Source organism: Ursus maritimus, unplaced genomic scaffold (assembly GCF_017311325.1).
Source record: "Ursus maritimus isolate PB19 unplaced genomic scaffold, ASM1731132v1 scaffold_10, whole genome shotgun sequence".
In the NCBI taxonomy this organism is placed as follows: domain Eukaryota; kingdom Metazoa; phylum Chordata; class Mammalia; order Carnivora; family Ursidae; genus Ursus; species Ursus maritimus.
This window is the reverse complement of record NW_024423344.1, coordinates 23,560,298-23,584,029: the sequence shown is the minus strand read 5'-3', so window position 1 is coordinate 23,584,029 and position 23,732 is coordinate 23,560,298. Positions and strand designations below refer to the sequence as shown.

The following is a 23,732-nucleotide window of genomic DNA, read 5'->3' as shown; positions in this document are numbered from 1 at the left end:
AAATTAGATTTGTGTCAGCCCAAAAGTACTCAACAGGTACTGGGAAAATGTTAAGAAATCTAATTTTTTAAAAGTGCCAAAACAGGGGACACTTGGGTGGCTCAGTCGGTTAAGCATCTGCCTTCCGTTTGGGTCGTGATCCCAGGGTCCTGGGATGGAGTCCCACATTGGGCTCCTCGCTCAGCGGGGAGCCTGATACTCCCCCTGCCTGCTGCTCCCCCTGCTTGTGCTCTCTCTCTCTGCCACATGAATGAATAAAATCTTAAAAAAAAAAAAAAAAAAAAAAAGTGCCAAAACAGAGTAGGTACTTAAATTGATTTTTTGGCATACCAGCCCTATGGTAAATATTTACCCGAGCTTCCTGATATAACACATACTAAAGAAGACCAAAAGAGCCTATGATACACTCCTAAAAACAGATAAGGAACAAAAGCAATTTTTAATGATCAGCTAACTTCTATACACAGAACTTAAATTCAATCAAATACATTCTTTTCCTTGTAAATAGCTCAGTTTTTTCTTGTTTAATAGAGAGTCCCAAAAACGCTTGCCATACCCCAAAAGTAGCACCAACCAACTACATTGGTCTCATATGAGCATCAAAGAACATCTGGCCAAATGGTTTTACTGATACTATCAAATTTTTATTTTTTTAATTTTTTGAAAGATTTTATTTATTAGAGAGGGAAGGAGAGAGAGAAAGAGAGAGAGCACAAGCAAGGGGAGGGGTAGAGGGAGAAGAAGAGAGAAAAGCAGACTCCTGGCTGAGCACGGAGCCCAACAGAGGGCTAGATCCCAGGACCCCAAGATCATGACCTGAGCCAAAGTCAGATGCTTAATCAACTGAGCCACCCAGACGCCCCACTGGTGCTATCAAATTTTTAGTCTGAAATATTACTACTATGCAGTGAGAAATAAAAACATTTTCTCCCAAACAAGACTCAAAGAGTTCTCTAAAAATTCAAGTCCTTAAAATGGAACTCATATTTGATCCTTTTCCCTCATGCATTTGGTCATGACTCTTCTCTAAGTGGTCATTACATCTTTAAAAAAATATTTTCAGTGTGTTATAGTTATATCTTTAATAACACACATTCAGTTTGCTATATTTATGCCTATCAAAATGAGGTACTCTGAATGTTTAATATTATAGGACTCATAACTATAACAAAAAGTAAAAACATAATAACAAAATGAGAGATGTTGATACACAACATCAATGGAAAGGAAAAGAAAATGTAATGAAAATAAGTGAATTTGTAAAAATACAGTATTTGTAAATGTGTGTAATATATAAGGTTATTGTCATGAGATTTCTAAAGAGACTTACAAAACTAAATTATACCACATAGAGAAACCTATAATGGTAAAGACATCACCTACAAATAAAACAATGTCTTTTATCCTCTATCCTGAATGGATTTTTACTACCATCTAGTGTTATACCTTAAGAAATACTTTCTTGTAAAAATTGTTACAAAAGTCACATTAAATCACTGAAGCTTACTAGAAGATGTAATTAACTGTAGGGGGAAAAAAATCACAGTATAGAAAATACTTTTTAAAAGTTGTCTTATGTAAGAAACCTATTTTCGGGGGCGCCTGGGTGGCTCAGTCATTAAGCGTCTGCCTTTGGCTCAGGGCATGATCCCGGCGTTCTGGGATCGAGCCCCACATCAGGCTCCTCCGCTATGAGCCTGCTTCTTCCTCTCCCACTCCCCCTGCTTGTGTTCCCTCTCTCACTGGCTGTCTCTCTCTCTGTCAAACAAATAAATAAAATCTTTAAAAAAAAAAAAAAAAAGAAACCTATTTTCGTTACCCTTAAAATTTCTGTTGTATTACTAATTGTGTAATTTACATCAAATCCTTACTAGGGCTTCCAAATAAGTACTTCAGTTGCTTCAAAAGACAAAGCAGCTACCACAAAGATTCAGCCCATTATATCTAACCAGTGCACTCAAAAAGCCAGTTAATTATAGTATAAAATGATTATCGATGTTCTCTCAATGCCAACAGGTCTATGAAAGGACTTCCTCTTCACCTCACATCTTAAATGCTAGCATTTTAGGTTCCATAAAGAGAGGAAAGAAAAGGTAGGCTTATGCTCCTTAGAATCATATTGTTTGCTACTCAGTGTCATCCTTCAACTTGCCAAACACCAAATTGGCTAGTGAAATAAACCCCAAACTATTAAAAAAAAACAACAAAAAAAAAAATCAAGAGGTTGAAAAAGAAGATGAAGCCATGGAAACACATTCTTTTAATGGGTTCAGAAACTCTCTTTGTTAAAAGATTTTACTCTTCCAGAAATTATTTTCTCAGTCTATGGATTCGAGAGATGAATCAAAAGGATTTAAGCTGTTCTTAGTAAATTAACAATTTAGAAGTCCTGTGAATTCTATTTCAGCAAGGTTTTGCCTACAGTTTTTTTTTTTAACCACAATATTACATATTAAATTTTATATCATTAACCATGCTGCGTTTTTTAAATGACACGAAAATACCATGCTCATGAAACATACAAATACGATTATGGATCATACCTTTTTAATCCTTTCCCATACAAATAGAAATAACCAGTCTTTGAAATTGAATGTAATAAAATCATCCTAAAGGTATCATGCCTACAATTACTCACTTGAAATGACCTTTCCATTGTTATTGCAAAGTAGTATTCTCTCCGGGGATATCTTCGCTCGCAAACCAATACTTGATTGCATATTCTGCCCTTTTCTCCTGTTTGCTTGGTAAACAACTTTTTCCCAATCATCTGTGAGGAAACAGCTTTTGCTTCTTCTGGACTGAAATAAGAAAAAGAACTCAAAACTTTTTTCTCCTCCAACTGAGAAAAACAAAAGCACATGACAGCCAAAATTTTATCTCATTTAATATTTATTTTTTAAATTTTTAAAAAAGATTTATTTATTTTAAGAGAGAAACAGAGAGAGAACACATCAGCAGGGGAAGAGGCAAAGGGAGAAAAACTCAGACTCCATGCTGAGTGAGGAGCCCGATGCGGGGCTCAATCCCAGCACCCTGAGACCATGACCTGAGTCAAAATCAGAAGTCAGACACTCAACCGACAGACCACCCAGGCACCCCTTTCATTTATTATTTAAATTTCAGTATTTTCATCAATTCAATAATACGGGGTAATTTTTACAATATTTTTTTCTTTAAAAAGCAGAACTTACGAGAAAACTATCTTCACTCCTCCTTTGAGGCCACTCTCAAATGTTCCTTTTCCTCTACCACCAGCCAAAACTTGTGCTTTTATCACAACGTCTTTTGAACCTAGAAGGAAAACACTTCTGTTAGATAAGCAGAATGAAACAGCATGCAAGACATTATTTTGTTATTAAGCATATACATTAAGTGATGTTATTAAATGTAGCAGACTCATTTACCCACAATGTCAAAAAATGAAATACTCCACATATATAATTTTTCTAGATTAGAACATTAAGACATTCACCATCTAAAGATCCACAAGTTTAAAAAATTAGCCATTCATATGAATCCATTTCTTAAAGTATAATGAAAATAATTTTACTTTTCCTTAACACTAAATATCTAGTGCTTTGGAAGGTATTAAAAGTACAAAATTGAGACTCAAAGGTCTTCCCAACATTTCCCTTCCTTTCTATTCACATGTAAAATTGCTATTCTGTGAAAATTTGAGATAAAAATGCTACTCTGAGCAGAAATACATCATGAATTAAGGGGAAACTGCCAGTACTGATACCAACTGACACTGTTCCACTAACAGAAACACCCATTAATAAACATTCTTGAGCTATACCGTTATGAGGAGTATTATCAGGAGTGAAGCCATATTTACCAGAAGATTCAGGGATATTATGTTTCTAAGTCTTATTTTTAATTTTTTATAATACCTTTTTAAATTTTTTAATGAAATTTTTAAAATAAATACTCTGAATTTTTCTTAACAGGTAGACTAATCGCTCTTCTATCTTCCTCTTTCTAATGTGCTGAAGAAAATCAGCAAACCAGCTGTTTATCCTAGGTACCACTCATCATTCATGATCCAGGGCTATTCCTCTTAGAGAGGCATTCTCTGTCTCCCCAGACAAGCAGAATTTCTGAATCTCCTCTTTTGCCTCTTACAGCATTTTTGCCTATACTAGCAGTGCAACACTTGTACTACATTATGGAAAAATAATAACCGCTGAGGTCAGGGTTAAGGATGCTACTGTCTTATTCTTATTGGTTACAAGCCCAAAGTAGTCCCTGGTATGTAACTACCAATCCATGCACACACCATGCAGAATGTGGGGACTCCAACCTAATCAGATAAACCAACAAAATCAAAGAGGTAACACAGTTTCTGATAAAACCAATAAGAAATGACCTTAAGTCTACACCTAAACAATTATCTAAAAAGAGTGTTTAGAAAATTAACGATATAAATGAGTCTACATTTAGAAGTTAGAAGATGGCCCTGTGAGTCAGTCAAGGAAGCGTTTTAAAAAACTGTCTTTCTCATACCTCATATTCATCTTTAAAATTTATCCAGAATCTTGACTCCTCATCACCTGGCTTGAACCCTGGTCCCAGCCACCATTCTATCTCACCTCGATTACCGTCATCCCTGACAGAGTATTCTCAAAGCAAGCAAGGTGAGCACATCACTCGGCTACTTAAAACCTTACAGTGAATGCCCCTTTTACTCAAAGTAAAAGTCACACTCCTTAAATGACCTACAAGACCCTATATATTCCCCCAGTACCCTTATGACCTCCTCATCGCTCGCTCCACTCCAGCTACACTCGTCTCCACTGCTCCCAGGCATGCTTCTGCCTTCAAGAGTTGACTCTACTGCTCCCTCCCCCTGGAATACTCTTCATCGGATACAGGAATCCCCTGCTTTTCAAAAGTTTGCATTACACCACTTCGTTTTTACAAAAGACCTACATCGGTTACCTGTTTTCACGAACCGAAAGAAATATGAAAGGGATTTTCACTTTTCCAAAAATAGCGTTCAGTGTTGATTTTGCAGACAGCCATTACAGAGGCAGCATGCACCCCAAGCAGTGAGAGTAGGCAAGCTCCTTACCCAGGAATTATACTCAGCATCAAGCCACCAAAGCTTGATGCCTGTAAGCATCTGTGCTTTAGCCTAGGAGGGGTCATTTACTAGGTCTGGGAATGCTTGAAAACTTTTCCTTACCATTAATGCTAACTGCTTTCACTTTATGCCATTTTGGCTTACAAAAGACTTCACAAGACTGCTCTACTTTCAGATACCAGAAGACACCTGTATCCACTTGAGAAAGGTCTGCATTCCCTTTAAGTTTTTCTTCTTACAACTCATTGTCCACGAGGCCTACCCTGATTGTTCTACTTAATAGCACAATCTGCCCACTTAGGACCAATCCTCCTTACCCTGCTCGGTTTTTTTTCCATAGAATTTATCACCTTCAAACATAATATATAATTTTCTCATGTTTACCATTTATTATTTTGCTCCCATACTAGACTACAGGCTCCAGAAGGGCAGAATCTTCGTTGTGTTCACTGATGTTCTCAAGCTCCCAGGAGCATTCCTAGCATATATTTTCCAAATGTTGAATAAAAGAACATTTAAAGATGGAAAGAATTCTTACATATCTTGATGTTCCACTGCTCTTTTAAAAATTGCAAATACTGGACCCTGCAACTGAAGCTGATTAGAAGTGCCTTGTTTACACAAGACAGACACTTTTCTATCTGCCACAGTTCCCACCATTCCCAGGTAAAAACAACTAATATTAGATGAAGATTAGAGAAAAAAGGAAATTTCCTTAAAATGAACAATAATTTTCTTATTGGAAAGAAAAGAGGTAGCTTCTGGGACAATGGCAAATTACAAAGTTCATGCCCAGAATAAAAGGAGCAGCCACTAGTCATTTTACCTATTTCTGGTTACCTGGTCTTCTAGTACTTTAGAAATATTCATTTATATCCAAAGAGGATAAATGTAATCCCAACAGTGTAAATATGATGTAAAAATGGTCAATAGTTTAACTAATGATTTGCTGACCTAAATTCAAATATTCCTAACATTAAACTGAGAACTTAAAAGACTGACCTATTAGAGTAATAAAGGACTGTTTTTCAAAAACATTTTACAAGACAGAGAAGTCTCTTCCTCCAAAGTGTCAATTTCCTTTCTTTAGGAATATAAACTCCTTAAGGGCAGAGATGATTCCTCAAAAAAGTTCCTTCTAAAAAAGCCCTTCACAACAAAAGAAAAGCCAAAAGAAATGAATGAATACAGTCTCATCAACTATCAAGACAATGGGGATTACAAGAGAAATCTGAGGACAACTGATTGAAACAAAGATTTTATTCAATTCCATTAATTCATTCAACAATTACATCTATATACCAGTTACCTGCTGGAGCCCCAGATACACCAATGAGCAAGAGAGACTTATCCTGCCCTTAGAGAGCTTACAGTCTTACTAGATTTGGCCCTTTGCTCTAGTCAGACAAAATCTTTTATGGATTCCAAGGATGTCTTTAAAATATAGTCAATATCCCTCCTAGCTTTAGTTATTCACAAATGTCTTAAGCATTCTTTATATACAGTCATATAATAAAACCCTAGAAAGAAGAAAAAAGAAGGCAAAGTCCTATTATATGCCATTAGAAATCTCCCTCCAGGTTGTTATTCATTAATTGGCAACCTTTGTACACGTTTATTCAACCAGACAAAATTCTACCTTAATTATACTAGAATCCTAAACATTCGAACTAAGACACAGAATGGCTGAATAAATTTAAAAAACAGACTAATCTATACTGCCTATAAGAGACTCACTTCAGACGTAAGGACACAAACAGACTGAAAGTGAAAGGATGAACAAAGATATTGCATGCAAATGGAAACCAAAAGACAGCTGGGGTAGCTATACTTATATCAGACAAAATCAACTTTATAACAGAGACTATAACAAGAGACAAAGAAGGGTGTTATGTAATGATAAAGGGGTCAATTCAACAAGAGGATGTACCATTTGTAAATATTTATGCACCCAACATAAGAGCACCTAAATACATAAAGCAAACATTAACAGACATAAAGGGGGAGACAGCAATTCCATTAATAGTAGAGGATTTCAATTCCCACCAACATCAATCAGTAGGTCATCCAGGCAGAAGATCAATAAGCAAACACAGGCCTTAAACAACATATTTGACCATGGTCTTAATATACATATATACAACATTCCATCCAAAAACACAATACACATTCTTCTCAAGTGCACATGGAACATCTCCAGGATAGGTAACATGGTAAACCACAAAACAAGTCTTAATCAATTTAAGAGAACTGAAATCACATCAAGCATCTTTTCCAACCAGAATGGTATGAAACCAGAAACAATTAAAGGAAGAAACCTGGAAAATTCACAAATATGTGGAGATTAAACATGCTACCAATGGGTCAAGGAAAAAATAAAAAAAGAAATAAAAAATACATTGAGACAAACAAAATGGAAATATACCAAAATTTATGGGATCAGCAAAAGCAGTCTAAGAATTCACAGTAATAAAAGCCTGTCTAAAGAAACAAGAAAAGTCTCAAATGAATTAACTTTGCACTTCAACGAACTAAGAAAGAAGAACAAACGAAGCCCAAAGTTAGTAGAAGGAAGGAAATAACAAAGGTTAGAACATAAATAGAGGGGCGCCTGGGTGGCACAGCAGTTAAGCGTCTGCCTTCAGCTCAGGGCGTGATCCTGGCGTTATGGGATCGAGCCCCACATCAGGCTCCTCCACTATGAGTCTGCTTCTTCCTCTCCCACTCCCCCTGCTTGTGTTCCCTCTCTCGCTGGCTGTCTCTATCTCTGTCGAATAAATAAATAAAATCTTAAAAAAAAAATAACATAAATAGAGACTAAAAAGACAATGGAAAAGATCAATGAAAGTGAGAGTTGCTTCTTCAAAAAGATGAACAATATGGACAAACCTTCAGCTAGACTCACCAAGAAAAAAAAAGAGTGGACTCATAAAATCAGACACAAAAAGATGAGCTATTACAACTGGAAATTCAGAAACACAAAGGATAAGAGACTATTATGATCAATTACATGACAACAAACTGGACAACGAAGAAGAAATAAATTTCTAGAAACATGCAACCTACCAAGACTGGATCACGAAGAAACAGAAAATCTGAACAGATTACTAGTAAGGAGATAGAATCAGTAATCAAAATCCTCCCAACAAATGAAGGTCCAGAACCAGATGGCTTATTGGTGAATTCTACCAACAATAAAAAAAGAATTAATACCAATCCTTCTCAAACTCTTCCAAAACATACAAGAGGTGGGAACAGTTGGAATTCATTTTTAAAAAAGGCCAGAATTACCCTGATACCAAAACCAGACAAGGATGCCCCAAGGAAAGAAAATTACAGACCAATATCCCTGATGAGCGTAGATGCAAAAATCCTCAACAAAATATTAGCAAACTAAATGCAACAATACATTAAAAGAATCATATACCATCATCAACTGGGATTTATTCCAGGGATGAAAGGCTGTTTCAACATCTACAAGTCAGTCAATGTAATACAGTACATTAATAAAATGAAGGGTAGAAAACAAAGGATCATCTCAACAGATGCAAAAAAAGCATTTGGGAAAATTCAACATCCATTTTATGTAAAAACCTCAACAAAGCAGGTATAGGAGGAACATACCTCAACATAATAAAGGCCATATATGACAAGCCCACAGTTAATATCCAACTCAACAGTGAAAAGCTGAAAGCTTTGCCTCTAAGATCAGCAACAAGAGAAGGATGCTCACTCTTGACGCTTTAACACAGTATTGGGAGTCCGGGCTGCAGCAATTAGGCAAGAAAAAGAAATAAAAGGCATCCAAATTGGAAAGGAAGAAGTAAAACTGTCACTATTTGCATATGACATGGTATTATATATAGAAAACCCTAGACCCCAACAAAAAACCATTAGAATAATGAATTCATTAATATCTCAGGACACAAAATCGATACACAAAAGTCGATTACATTTCTATAAATTTATCATGAACTATCAGAGAAACTAAAAAAACAATCTCATCTACAAATGCATCAAAAAGAATAAAATACGTACGGATAAATTTAACCAAGGAGGTAAAGGACCTGTATACTGAACTGTAAGGCACTGATTAAAGAAACTGAAGAAGACAAAAATAAATGGAAAGAAAAAAAAAAAAAAAAAGGAAAGATATTCCACACTCATAGACTGGAGTAATACAGTTAAAATGTCCATACTACCCATAGCGATCTACAGATGCATTGTAATCCCTATCAAAATTCCAATGGCATTCTTCACAGAAATAGAACAAACAATCCTAAGATTAGTATGGAACCACAAAAACACCCCAAGTAGCCAAGCAATCTTGCAAAAGAAGAAAAAAGCTGGAGCTATCACACTCCTGGATTTCAAACTACATTAGAAAGCTGCAATAATCAAAACAGTATACTACTAACATAACAAAACAAAATAGAGAGCCCAGAAATAAATCCATGTATATATGGTCAATTAATTTATCAAAAAAGAGCCAAGAATATACAATGGAGAAAGGACAGTCTCCTCAATAAATGGTGCTGGGATGGGGCAATTCAGTCGGTTAAGCGTCTGACTCTTGATTTCAGCTCAGGTCATGATCTCAGGGTCCTGGGATCAAGCCCCATGTTGGGCTCCACACTCAGCGGGGAGTCTGCTTGGAATTCTCCCTCACTCCCTCCCTCTGCCCCACACTTGCTCTCTCTCTCTCTGTCTAAAAATAACTAAATAGGGACAACTGGGTGGCTCAGTCGGTTAAGCATCTGCCTTTGGCTCAGGTCATGATCCCAGGGTCCTGGGAATGAGTTCCGCATCAGGCTCCTTGCTGAGCTCCTTCTCCCTCTGCCTCCTCTGCCTGCTCTGCCTGCTGCTCTCTCTGCTTCTGTGCTCTCTCTCTAACAAATAAATACATTTTTTAAAAATCTAAAAAAAATAAAAATAAAAATAACTAAATAAATATTAAAAAGTTTTTAAATAAATAAACAAAATAATTGTGTTGGGAAAACTGGACAGCCATGTGCAAAAGCATGAAACTCAACCACCATCTTACACCATACACAAAAATTAACTTGAAGTGCATTAAAGACTTAAACATAAAACCTAAAATACCATAAAACTCCCAGAAGAAAATATAGGTGACAAGCTCTTTGACATAGGTCTTGGTGATGAAGTTTTCAATTTGACACCAAAAGTAAAAGCAACAAAAACAAAAATAAATGAGACTGTGTCTACATACCAAAGGAAATCATCAACAAAAAAAACAACAACCTACTGAATGGGAGAAAATATTTGCAAATCATATATCTGACAAGGAGTTAATATCCAAACAACTCAACTCAAACAACTCAACTGTGGGGAAAAAAATGTGATTAAACAACAGGCAGAAGATGTGAACAGACATTTTTCCGAAGACATACAGACGGCCAACAGACACACAAAAAGATGCTCAAAAATCACTGTTCGTCAGGGAAATCCAAATGAAAACCAGAATGAGATATCTCACACCTCCTACAATGGCTATTATCAAAAAGACAAAGAATAACAAGTGTTGGTGAGGACATGAAGAAAAGAGAACACTCATGCACTGTTGATGGGAATATAAATTGGTGCAGCCACTGTGGAAAACAGTAAAAGGGTTCCTCAAAAAAATTAAAATAGAACTACTATATGATCCAGCAATTCTACTTCTGGGTATTTATCTGAAGAAAACACTAACTTGAAAAAATATATGTACCCCATGTTCATTGTAGCACTATTTACAATAACCAAGATATGGAAACAACCTAAGTATCCATGGATGGATGAATGGGTAAAGAAATTATGGCATATGTGCGTGTGTGTGTGTGTGTGTATGTGTGCGTGCGTGTGTTCAGCCACAAAAAAGAAATTTTGCCACTTGCAACACGGATGGACCTGAGAGGTAAGTGAAGTAAGCCAGAGAAAGACATATTCCATATGAATGGAATCTTATATATGGAAATGGAAAATAAAACAAAACAACTAAGCTCATAGACACAGAGAACAGATAGGTGGCTGCCAGAGGCAGGGGGTGGGGGATAGGAAAAATGGATGAAAGTGGTCAAAATTAAAGAAAAAAAAAAAGAAAAAGATGGGACTTAAGACCCATTTCAAACTTCTAACCTCATAAAATTTAAGAATAAATTTTGTTTTAAGCAATTAAAAAATATGTAGCAGATATAAGTACTATTATTAATGAAATTTAGTATTTGGCAATTAAAGTCTACTCTAAAAAAAAGGGTCAACAAAATATGCAATAAAGACAGGCTAGTCAGGCAACATAAATTTCATTAGGTTGAACAATTTTCAAGCAGCAAAACGATTACATTGTGTGTAATTTCAAACATGGAAAGCCAATACAGATGCAATTCTATTTAGGGTAATAGGGGAACTAAGATGTATTTGTATCTGAGCTATGTACTAGGATTTCCCTTTTAAAATTCTATGAAGCACAGCTTTTATAGTTCCTCCAAAACTTAGAACAAAAATAGGAGAAACTTCCCAAGCCTAAAACATATTATTCTTGGCAATACAGAATCATGAAATTAATGACCAGTCCAATAAAGAGGTATCATTAAAAATGGATATGAGGGGATACCTGTGTGACTCAGTCGGTTAAGTGTCTGTCTTCGACTCAGGTCATGATTCCAGGGTCCTGGGATCAAGTCCTGTATGGGGCTCCTTGCTCAGCGAGGAGCCTGCTTCTCCCTCTGCCTGCTGCCCTCCCTGCTTGTGCACTCTCTTTCTCTTTCTCTCTCTGACAAATAAATAAATAAATATCTCCATAAATAAATAATAAAATAAAAATGGATATGAGAAGGGGAGCCTGGGTGGCTCAGTTGGTTAGGCATCCAACTCTTCATTTTGGCTCAGGTCATGATCTCAGGGTCCTGGGATCAGGCCCTGCGTCAGGCAGGCTCTGTGCGCAACGGGGAGTCTGCTTGAGATTCTCTCTCCCTCTCCCCGTGAGCATGCTCTCAATCTCTGTCTCTCCCTCTCTCAAGATAAATCTTTTAAAAAATGGGTACGAGAAAACCAGTCTATTGAAAAAAAAAAAAAAAAGGAAAAGAAACTAGATTTCTTTTGAACCATTCTTCCATCCCTAACTTCAATTATTCACAACGGGCAAACTAGCCTCCAGAACAGTGTTTCCAACTTTTTTCACATCATGATACACATAGAAAAATTATAGAATTTATAGGGAATAGAGAGAAAAAGGCCAGGGCTACTTCAAGAGTCACCAGTTGTAAGGCTCAGTGGCCCTAGTTTCCATGCTAACTCACAGAACTGATGGGAAGCAAGTTTGGCCCACCTGTAATGCATTTATGTCTCACTCTATCAGTTCGTGATGTAAGAGTTTTTAATAAAGGGGAATTAATACTTTGTGAGTTGTTCAGTAACTCAAGAAGCAAAGTAGCCAAAATCAGCACTGGGAATTGCCAGCTAGATGGACAGAACCAGGTGTATTTCTAAGGCACCTTATACCAAACCCTGTGCAATTAGATCCTATAATGAATATCTTCTGACATTAATAACTCCCAAAAAAAGACAAAACTGTCTTCAACATCTTCATAGTAGTTACTAAATATATCTTTTAAAAGCAGCATTTCTGATTCTCTAAATTTAAAAGACCTCATTAGTCACTAATCCCACTTCCATACTATGATCATTATCTGCAGTGTTATTTGACAAAAACATAATTTCTGGTTGAACAAAATACCTTCTGTTCGAAGGGGTTCAAAATCAGAGCTGCCTACCCGCTCCTTACTTCATATAAGTCCTGGTCCCAGAGACCTTCCCAGAAATACTCATAATTAGAGTATACGCTGCACATATTAACTATTCTTTCTTCCTTTAATCATTTAAGCATCAATAAGCTTATAAGGAGTAAAGAAATCAAGAAACTGGCATCCAAATAAATCCTATTTGTTTTATGAAAAAGTTCCTACACAGATCTTTTTTTTTGACAAAACAATGAACTTTGACTAAATGAGCAAATATACGGAAAATACAGAAAAATCAATTATAATAATTTGGAAATAGAAAAAAAAAGTTTTTGCCAACTTCATTATATATAAATCAGGCCTTACTAACACTGGCATGAAAAATGTTTTAAGCTTCAGCATTATTACAAAGGAAAGAATTGGTGAACAAACAAAAAATCATCACTCAAGAGATTAGACTAACAAAAATAAAAGAACAAAGTCAAGGGTTTAAATTTCATTCTTAAGGACAGAACGGCAGAATAAGAAAACCTTATACTTTCTCAATTGCATTTTCAAGTTTTCCCTCCTACTTAGCTGACTCTTTAGAAATTCAAGTTTAGGTCATATAGCTAAGATAAAATCTCAAGGGAACAGCTCTTAAAAAGTAGCCTTTGCAAGAAATACTACAGAAATACAAAGTACAATCACGAGTTTTCTTTAAACTTGACCTTTAAGAGCCTCTATAATTTGAAGGTAAAAATGAGGCAGGCACATCCTTTACCATGCGTAAGTTCAAGCTACAGGTCACCGTTAATTAACAAAAATTTCCCCAAAATATCAATTTACACAAGGCTTTCAATGAATAAAAAAGTTTGCTTACAATCTGAATAAAAAGGATTTTTTTCTGATTAACAAAAAACTGTCAATGAAAAATCGTGCTTCCAAATCAACATCTCATTCAAAAACACAACTTATATGACATATTTCTGAACTTGTACATGCTCTCACTTTAAAAAACAAATTCTAAAAACTCTAGTTTTAAAAAAAAAACTTCTAGAAACAAGTACAAAATGAGAGTAAAACTTTAAAAATTTTAAACATTTTAAAATGCTCCACTGCCTTCTTAAAATACTAATAAAAGCAAAGTCTTCACCAAAACACATTCAAAGCCGTATTAATCAAGTATACATACAACAGAGATTGTGCTAATCGACATAAAATTGGTGGGATTTTAAACACTGCTAAATAAGATGCAGTGTATAGCTAGTACATTACTCATTATTATAGCCTCATATTAAATCATTAAAAATGTAAAAGTGAGGAATATCTTCTAAAGTCAATATTTTTTAATTAAGAGATTAATATAAATTAACAAAATTCAAATTAACAAAAGCTATTAAGTTTTCTGTTATCAATAAAAGAATCTACTAATAAACATGGGCAAGTACTTAACTCATTTAATAATTCATTCAATAGTTATTGATTACCTAAGTGCCAGGTACTCTTCTAAGAATTTAGGACGTATCACTGGACAAAATAAGACAAAGAAACCCTGCTCTCATGGAGCTTACAGTCTAGCACTCAGCTTCTCTTCTCCCTCCCGCCACCTTGGTTCCATACTTTTCCTGCCAAAAAAAAAAAAAGTCAGGGGAAGAATATCAGACCTCCTTATAACCACATAAAGAGCTAAGATTTTCTTCACTATTTCCTTGAAGATTCATCACAGACATCACAGACACCAGTCTCTTAAGCTTCAGAATATTAAACAGAACTTCCTACCTCATTATTATATTTCAACTAAAAACAGGACTTTTAAAGGCTTCCTAATGCCAATATAATTGGTTCTTAAGTTACTAGCTCCTTGGGAGCTCATAAAAATCTCATAATAATTTTAGAATGTCAACAGTCATAAAGTTCCACCTTCTAAGTAAATAAAATTTATTTTTTAAAAAAGAAAATAAAACCTATAAACCATAAGTAAAGTTCACATCTGATCAGAAGTGCCCATGTCAAAGTGGCATAAGTTTTTCTTAAGTTGGTACCTAATTTTTTGGCAACTGCATAAGCTTCATCTGGTGATTTTGCCACATGTCCTTTGGGAATGGAGACACCAGCTTCCTGCAACAAGTCCATACTCATGTATTCATGTAGTGAGAGATTTCTTTGTTGCTGCTGCTGTATTTGGAGTCCATGGTTGTTAAAAAATCCAGAACTTCCCAGAACCTAAAGAAATTGGGGACATATTATATATGACAGTAATTTGGAACTTACTAAAAACACCTTCTCAAAATACTTTTTTTATATACAGTACGTGGTTCTTCATAACTATAATAAAACCATTACATTAAATCATCAAAGAATAATAAAGTACCTAAATTATAACCTAAGAACTAACCTACCAGCTAAATATCAAATGTTACTCTTGTAGTTTTAACTATTTTCTCATGTCTAGTCTTATCTTTTATTTGAGCTTCACTACCATATCCCTAAAGACCTACTGAGCATTTCTCCCTCAATGCCAAATTCAGCAGTTCTAAAACCAACCTCATCTTTTCCAACAAACCAAAAATCCTTCCCAACTTTCTTCTCTTCACCATTCTCCCAGCACCTAACAAATCGCTTGGCACTATGTATGTCGTAGCTGAGTGATAGTTGAGTGATTACTCTTTCATACACACAAGATTCAAAATCCTGGTTTCATCTGCAGTGATCACAGTGGTGTGCTCCTCAGATTCCCCTTTCATAGCCCAGCTGCTGGTAGTGCTGGCTACTGATAGCTCTCAGCTGAGTCCTCTCACTGATGCTTCCTTGCCCAAAGTCACACCTTCCCACTGTCAGCCTGCATCCATGTCTGGTCACTGGGGGTTAAGGTAAGAATATAAAGTCCTAGCACCTCACCCCAATTTGGGAAAATTCTGAAGGACCATCTTAGTTCCAGATCTCCCACAGGAAAGGAAAAGGTTCCTACTGCAACTGCAACACAGTTCTACTTCTGCCTCCACTCAATCCTCCTGCCTTCACTCCCCCACAGATGTTGATCCAAATACCGCTTTCCAGTTGACTTTCTCAATGAAACTCTTCATTTCATAGCCTGCAAATATCATCCAAATTCCTCAATCCTGACAACTTTATATGACAATATGTAGAAAAAATTAAGTGCTATGAAAGCCCTGGAAGAATGAACTGAAATTACACATTTAAGTATTATCCATACATTTCCATTCTCCATACAAAGAATGCAAAATACTGAAACACAGTTCATATGAAACACACAATAGCATAAGAATTGAATTTAAAGGGATCGTATATACAGTCTATTTCTTTTTAATGTAAAATATTGGAAACCATTTACTGACAGTCCATGTTATAGACCTAAGAGGATTAGAAATGTGCAGTTCTGGATTATCTCCTATTGCTTGATTAAACAGTCTATTTCTTGAAGGAGGTTCATGAGCCATCTGCATCAAAATAACCTGGGATGTGTCTAAAAATGCAGATTCTGGGGCCCCACTCTCATCTACAAAATCAGAATCTCTAGAATGGGCTTCAGGAAATCTGCATTCATAACAAGCCATTCACCCGATTCTTAAGCACCCTACAGTTTGAGAACCACTAGTCCAAAAAGTCAATCACACCTAGTAACAACTTATTTCTGATTCATCTGGTTAGCTAAAATCCTGAGTAACATTTCACCAGAGAAGCTCACCTCCTTGATTTAGTGTCACTTCAATATTAAAAACCAGCAACATCCCAAACTGTTCAGTACTCATCTACTTTCTGAAATCCCATTCCTGGGTATATACCCAACAGCAATGAGTGCTTAGTCTACCAAAAGGCATATATATAAGAATGTGCATAGCAGCCTTATTCATAATAAATAAAAAATGAAAATAACCCAATCGCCCATCAACAGAATAAAATATGGCATATTCATATACCAGGATACTACAGAGCAATTTTTTTAAAATACCTGTTGCTCACAAAACAATGGATTAATCTCAAAAACATAATTTTGAGGAAAAGAAACCAGACACAATACATACTTATATTTTTTATATAGTTCAAATCCAGTCAAAATTAGTGATAGAAGTCAGTCAGAATTAGTGGTCACCTTCTGTTAGGGAATACTGATAAGGAGAGAGGACATGGGTGCTTTTGAGGGCTGAAAGTATTACGTATCTTGATCTGAATGGTGGCTACACAGATGTATACATACATAAAAATTAATCTAGCTGCCCAAAGTTGTACATTTTATATATATTATACCTCAAAATAACAATAAAAATAAGGGGGTAAGGGGAGTACCTAGCAGAGCTTGGTAAAAACAGTTATACACTCAAACATTTTTGAATGCCTATATACCAGACACTGTGCTAGGGATGCTAAAAGAATAAAACCGACTTGGTCTCAGCCACAAAATTCATTTAATGTAAATGAGCATGTAAATGAACACCTACAACACATATAAGAGCATTCAGAGTCATTATGCAGCACCTAAGTAGCTGGACAGACTAGAAAAATACTACAGAGGCCTGATCCCAGTTTGAAAACAAAAAAACTTGGGGCTCCTGAGTGGCTCAGTCAGTTAAGCACTGGGCTCTTGGTTTCAGCTCAGGTCATGATCTCATGGTGCTGAGATGGAGCCCCTAGCAGGCTCCAGACTCAGCCTCTGCTTCCCCTCTCCCTTGCCCCTCCCCCTACTCACGGGTGCACTCTCTCTCTCTCAAATAAGTAAATAAATCTTTAAAAAAATCAATCAATAAATAAGAATAAACTAATATCTATTAAGAACACTTTGGGAACAACTGGGGAAATCTAAATCTAAATTTCCTAAGTATGATAACTACAGATTTCCTAAATATGGTAACTATGTTGTGGTTATTTAGGAGAATGTCCTTATGTTTAAAAGGCGTGTGCTAAAATAATTATCTAGGGATAAAGTGCCATGATACCCCCCACCTAGTCTCAAATGGTTGAACAAAAATAAATGAATGTATACATACTTACATAAACATACATATACACACATGAATGTAATTTTTTAAAGATAAAGCAAATGCGGCAAAATGCTAAATACAGATGAAAGCAATATATGTACCCACTGTACTACTGCTGGAACATTCTATCAGTTTAAAATCTTTCCCAAAAAAGTTCAGGGTAAACCAATGACACAAAGCTCTGAGTATATTTTTACAGTTTCTTTCAAATACCTACATTCACAAAGAATCGGTAGTACTCGTAAGGTAATGCTGATAGCTTTTATACTCCCTTAAAGGTTTAATATCTGAAGCGTTGATAATCCTTTCCTTGTGCCACTAGAAGTTATGACTTGAAATATCAGGGTTTTTTAATTATGCTGGCAATAAATATTCCTGCATAATCACAAGGATTCCCACATTTAAGTCTTTGTCTTTCTCCAGATTATCATTTAGAAGATTCCTACTGCTAAAAGGCCACCAGTTGCTGGCCAAATCCCTATACCACCACCCATTTAATCATTCACCTAGTTTAAATCGTATTAATTCAAAAGTGGGAAAACATAGTTACTGGGGAATGTGATTCACGACAACTGAGAAAATATTTAAAATTAGTTCATCTGTTCATAACCTGAACTATTTTATCAGATATACACTGGACAAAAGTTACAGAGAAACTAGAAGGCGGGGGTCAGAGAACTAAACAAAATGTTTAAGAATATTTGCTAAACTCAATGTGTGACCTTGAACAAGTTTCCTAGGATCCTGCACCTCTGTGTCCTCATCTACAAAAGCAAGGGGGTAGATTAAGGGCCTTCCAAATTCTAAAGCTGTATTATTTAATGTGTGGGTGGACAAGAAGAGATGTTGTAAGATAACATACTAGGCACCTCCATATGGAGAGACAAGAGCTTTTAAAAGAACTTCCAAAAGGGTAGATGAAAACGTATTTGTTCACCAAATCCTCATTTTCTAAAAACAAGACAGCACTCTTTAACTCATAAGAAGGAAGTTCAAGGCCAAAAAAATCACTTCTCCTATTCAGAAGCATACTCATGTAATTCACTGCCAGGTTTAGAGTATTATAAAAAAAAAAAGTCTAAATCAATTCATTCTTGTCATGTCTAAGGAGTTAATTTCAGATCATAATCTAAAACTCTGGAATTGACTTATGAAGCCAATCATGCCCTTTCACAAGTTTCTTGGTGTCAACGTTGGAAAGAACAGGCCAAGCCTTTCGGAAAAAATTGAAGAGCATATTCAAGCACACAGGCTTGGGAGCCAGACAGTTCTGGTAATTAAGCCTTAGCTTTGACCCTACCTGCTTTGTGACGGAGCTCTCTAAGCCACAGTTTCTTCATCAATGATGAGGATATTAATGACACCCTTATAGTGCTGTTGAAAAGCCTAACAAGAAACTGCAAGTAAAATGCCTACTCAGAACCTGGCACACGGTAGACACTTCGAAACAAAAACCAAAACAAACAAAAACTTGTGATTATTACGTTATACTCTACCCCAAAATGAAGTGATCCAAAAGGTAACTGTCTTACTTCCCCAGCTGGTAAACTGATAAACATCATCTTATTACCACTGTTAACAAACAGAATAGTAAACAACTACATGGAGGAGGTGGAAAACTTCCCTGCCTCGTCCCAAAAAAGGCCAGTCAGCAAGCTGGTCCTGTTAAGACATTCCCACCTATGACAGCTCCCAAGGGACATAAAAGTACATGTGAAGGGCATTCTCCCCCTCCCCAAAGAAGGACCGCGGAAGCCTCTGTCCACCGCGCGGGGTGCGGGAAAAGCAGCAGATACTGCCCAGGCCCCCTCACCTCCACTTAGAAGCGCCCCTCACCCGCCTCCCCGCCGCCCCTCAGAAACTCAGTGAGCAGCCGCAGCCGGATGGCCGGGCTCGTCGCGGGCTGAGGACGAGAGCAGAGCGGCGCAAACATCGGCCCGCTCGCAGTCACAGCGGGCAACACTCCAGGGCAAGCCGCCCGCGGGCCCAGCTGGGCACCCCATGTCACCCAATGTCACCTATTGCGAAGTGACCCCGAGCCGGGCCTCACATCCCCTCACATCTCGCCCACAGGAGCCAGGTCTCCCACCTCGCCCTTTCTCCTGCCGACCCTCGAAGCGAGAGCGGGCTGGGCCGCAATACCTGGGCGGCGGCACGGAGCGCCGGCCGGGACCCGCGGCTCCTAAGGGCGGCGGTGGCCAATAACCGGCTGTAGAACACGGAGGCCGCCATTTCTGAGCCCGACCCCGTCCCCTCGGCGCCGTGCGCAGGCGCAGAGGCGCGAGGCGGACTGGCGACACAGCTGCTCCGGACGCGCACGCCAACCCCTGGCCCCACCCATGGAGGGCTGGACCTCGGCAAACGCGGATTCCCTTAGCAGAAATTGCCCGCTCTAGCGAATTGGGCTTGCCCGGCACAGGGCAAACTTTGACCTTTAGATCTCAGCACCGCAGCCTCAATATCCAACCTGTGACCAGAAAGCAACCCGAACACTCCCCAGTGAAGTGGTAAGATGTAGTATTGTAAAGATGACTAGCGTCGCCATCTGTGTGATCTGAATTTCTCTGAACCTCAGTTGCCTTATCTGTAAGATGGGATTCATTCAAAAAATAAGTACTGTGTCTGCTTTGTGCCAAAGTCTGCGTTGATACAGGAGTGAAAAAAACAGAGCGATTCTACCTTAAAAAAAAAAAGACGATCAGCCACTAGTTACCAATCCAGATGACACACAGAAATCGCCTAGGAAGCCTTAGAAGAATTTCCTTCACCAGACCCATCTAAGGAGTGGAGTCAGGACGTCTGTATTTCTTAAAGAGTTCTCAAGGTGAATGAGATACACACACTAAGCATTGCAGATCCTGAGATGACGTGTGCCCCCATCAAGAACTGACCACTGGACAAATGACTGGCGCCTATTCTCCTCTGGATATCTAGTTTTAAAATGTGTCAAAGAGTTTTCAGTGTAAAAGATGTTAACCCAGGAATAGACAGGAGTGGCTGACAAGCATTATTCAGGCTCTGGCATCTGCTTCTGAAGCACAGTGGCCCAAAGCACAGAATAGCACTGTATAAGGAAAAAAGTGAATCTGAAACAAGCAGCCTATCAGCTTAGGGAATGGAAAGGGGCTCCTTGCAGCCCCCAAAATCTCTGAGCTCTTAAAGGCAAATCTTCCTCAAGGACTTTTTCATTTCCTTGGCAGTCATGGAGGACTGTCCTTGAGGCTCCCTTCAGCACTAAAAGGTAATAGGTGCAGTTAGAAATAGGGAGAGTGGGAAACACATTGGTGTTTCTGTCTCTACCCTTCTACTGCCAATCATTGCCAATCAAATAAAATCTGGATAATCTGTCCAAAAAGCTGGGGCTGGGACCTACCCGTTTCTGTTAGGAATACATATCCCATCAGATATGAATAGGATATACTTATTTTCAAGCCATTTGTTTTTAATTGCTAGTAAACACAGCAGTTGAGCTACCAGGTACAAACCATCTGAGTCCAAGGCCAGTTATTTAAAGGGCACATGGGTAAATTCAGAATAAGTCAATGCACCAAAATTAGATGCCAGGCTCTACCCCTGGTAAGAGCCTGACTGGCTTCACACCCTTCAAGTCTGGGTCACAGGTGATCCATTAAACATCTCTCTGGTATGTCCTCTTCAACCCTTGCTTAAAAACAGTAAAAGCAGCAGCCGAAATACGGAATAAGTCAAGGAGTGAGAAAGAGAACACGCAGATCCTGTTGAGTTGGCTCCTTTGAAAGCCTCAGCAAGGGGCAGAGGTGTGCTCCTTCCTCAGCACTCCTTGACTGTGTTCAGAGCTCTGTATGTCTCGATACCTCACTAAAAGAATTCAGTGAGGTAAGATGATAGGACTCCTACCTGCTAACCTTGTTTCATCATCAGGCAATCAGCCTTAAAAAATGAAATTGCTTTACTAAGAAACTACTTTTTCCACAGCAAACACTTTTGTAATTCTTACCTACAAGGATCTTAGAAACTAGTAGGCAGGATGTATTAAGTAGAACGTGCTGAGGTGGAGGATAGGGGGAGAGTATATGAGGAAGGAGGGAAAAAAGAATTATTTTTCACGTATAATGTTGTTCTTGTCCTTGACCTGTAATCTCCCACTTTGTCTATCTCTGCCTCTACTTGGAGACTAAGGATAGGGGTGGTGTGCAGGAAAAAGGGGGAAAGAAATTTCCTGAGGGAGAGACTTCTGCTTTTTTCACAGTCCTTTAAAATCATTAAAGTTGTTATACCCTCCACATTTTATTGCCCAGAGCAAACCTTATCTAAACTGTCATATTGGTTAGGTGATGGGGATTAAGGAGTAGACTTGTGATAAGCACTGGGTGATGCATGGAAGTGTTGAATCACTATATTGTACACCTGAAACTAATATAACATTGTATGTTAACTAACTGGAATTAAAATAAGAACTTAAAAAAATCTTTTAACTCATTTTACAAATAACTTTGAAGTATTTGAAACAGATGTAAATGGAATTATAGAAGAAAGAGCTGACTTGGAAATGTTAGTACTGCCTATGAGTGTTAATTAACACTATCTAGATTCAAGAGACTCTAAATATGTAGCCAGTTAGTGAATGCAAACTTATCAACACCGATGAGAAAAGTGGCTGTCATGTATGACTCTGAAAATGCAATGGATAAAAAATTGGAGACTGATTCAAACTTAGAAACAAGTATGACAATTCACCAAGGTACAGAAAAGATGTTTAGTTTGTATTGTGAATCATACAAAAAGAAGGAGGCAAGTTTGAAATGTAGTTCAAATTACTCTTGCTAAATTTTTTTTACAGAGCAATGAAACACTTGAAATTCTCCAAAAAATGATCAATTGTTCTATTGTTAACTATAGAATTAATAGAATTACCAAGTGCTGTAGAAACAACTTCCAATATAGCTGCTTACCCTACTGATGGCTGAGTGAATAATGGTGATTTACTGAACACCTAGTTTTTGGTGCCAGATTCTTACATACATTTTTTTCTATCCTTTATTTTGCCATGAGACATTTTCAGAATTCTCTGGTTTTCAAATTATTCCATTTTACACAACCATCTCTGCCAGAGAAAGAAAGTTACCAGTTTTATACAGAGTTTAGGGGTGAAGGATGAAGAGTAACAGAGTATGGGACAACAATATGTTTCCATAAAATTTCTCTTCATTCTCTTAAAGCCTCAGAAGTAGAAGTAGAACGCTTATCTAGACCACCCTAGAATGGCAGTAGCAGAAGACAGAGAGCAACACATTTTAGTAATCCTCGCGGTCCTGCATTTTACAGAAGGGAAACAGAGGTTCAGAAACACCAAGTAGCTTGCCCAGAGTCACAGCTCTTCCTTGATTCTTCCAGCACAACATCTGAACCCAATTCTGTACGGCAAGATGAGAATTTGAGAAAACAAATAAGATTCATATCGTCTTACCATTTTCGTTAAACTTCTACCTTTCACTCCATTTAGTTAATAGTATCCACCACCTAAAGGAAAGAATGATGATGCGGACCATCAAAGGACAGGTTTTGAGAGGTAAATGCAAGGGCTGGGAATTGCAAGAGACTGAACTTCAAGTTTCAAAAGCCAGAACCAAGAAGGACTCAAGGAAAGTGAAGGCCGCAGAAATAGAACTGGAATAGCCTCTCCCCGGGAGAATTTGGAGAGAGGAAAGTGGGAGGGAAGCAAGACACTCTGGTGGTTCCTTGAGGAGGGCCCCGGTGTCCTGTGCTCTCCAAGGCCATTGTGTCCAGGATGAAGGGTTATTTCACCCCCCCAAAGAGTTTTGGGGATCTAAAACAAGGAATATTGGAAGAAGACACAAAATCTGAGCACACTGGTGGCACAGGAGTGGAAACCTCTGGCGGGCTGGTGTACCCCTGCAGATGGAGCTGAATCATGTTCCCAGGATTTGT

General features: G+C 37.6%; 1 protein-coding gene across 1 annotated transcript in view; it reads right to left on the bottom strand.

Moving 5' to 3' along the window:
* The window catches only part of SUCLA2 (succinate-CoA ligase ADP-forming subunit beta), a 45,041-nt gene extending 24,951 nt beyond the window's left edge, over nt 1–20,090 (bottom strand). Inside the window, exons 1-4 of the mRNA XM_040622796.1 lie at nt 19,947–20,090; nt 14,850–15,030; nt 3,195–3,294; nt 2,639–2,801 (exon numbers count right to left, since the gene is read on the bottom strand). Coding sequence (XP_040478730.1) covers nt 2,639–2,801; nt 3,195–3,294; nt 14,850–15,030; nt 19,947–20,036 — 534 coding nt within the window. The 5' untranslated portion in view covers nt 20,037–20,090. The remainder of the gene's footprint in view (nt 1–2,638; nt 2,802–3,194; nt 3,295–14,849; nt 15,031–19,946) is intronic.
* Between the last annotated feature and the right edge of the window lie 3,642 nt (nt 20,091–23,732).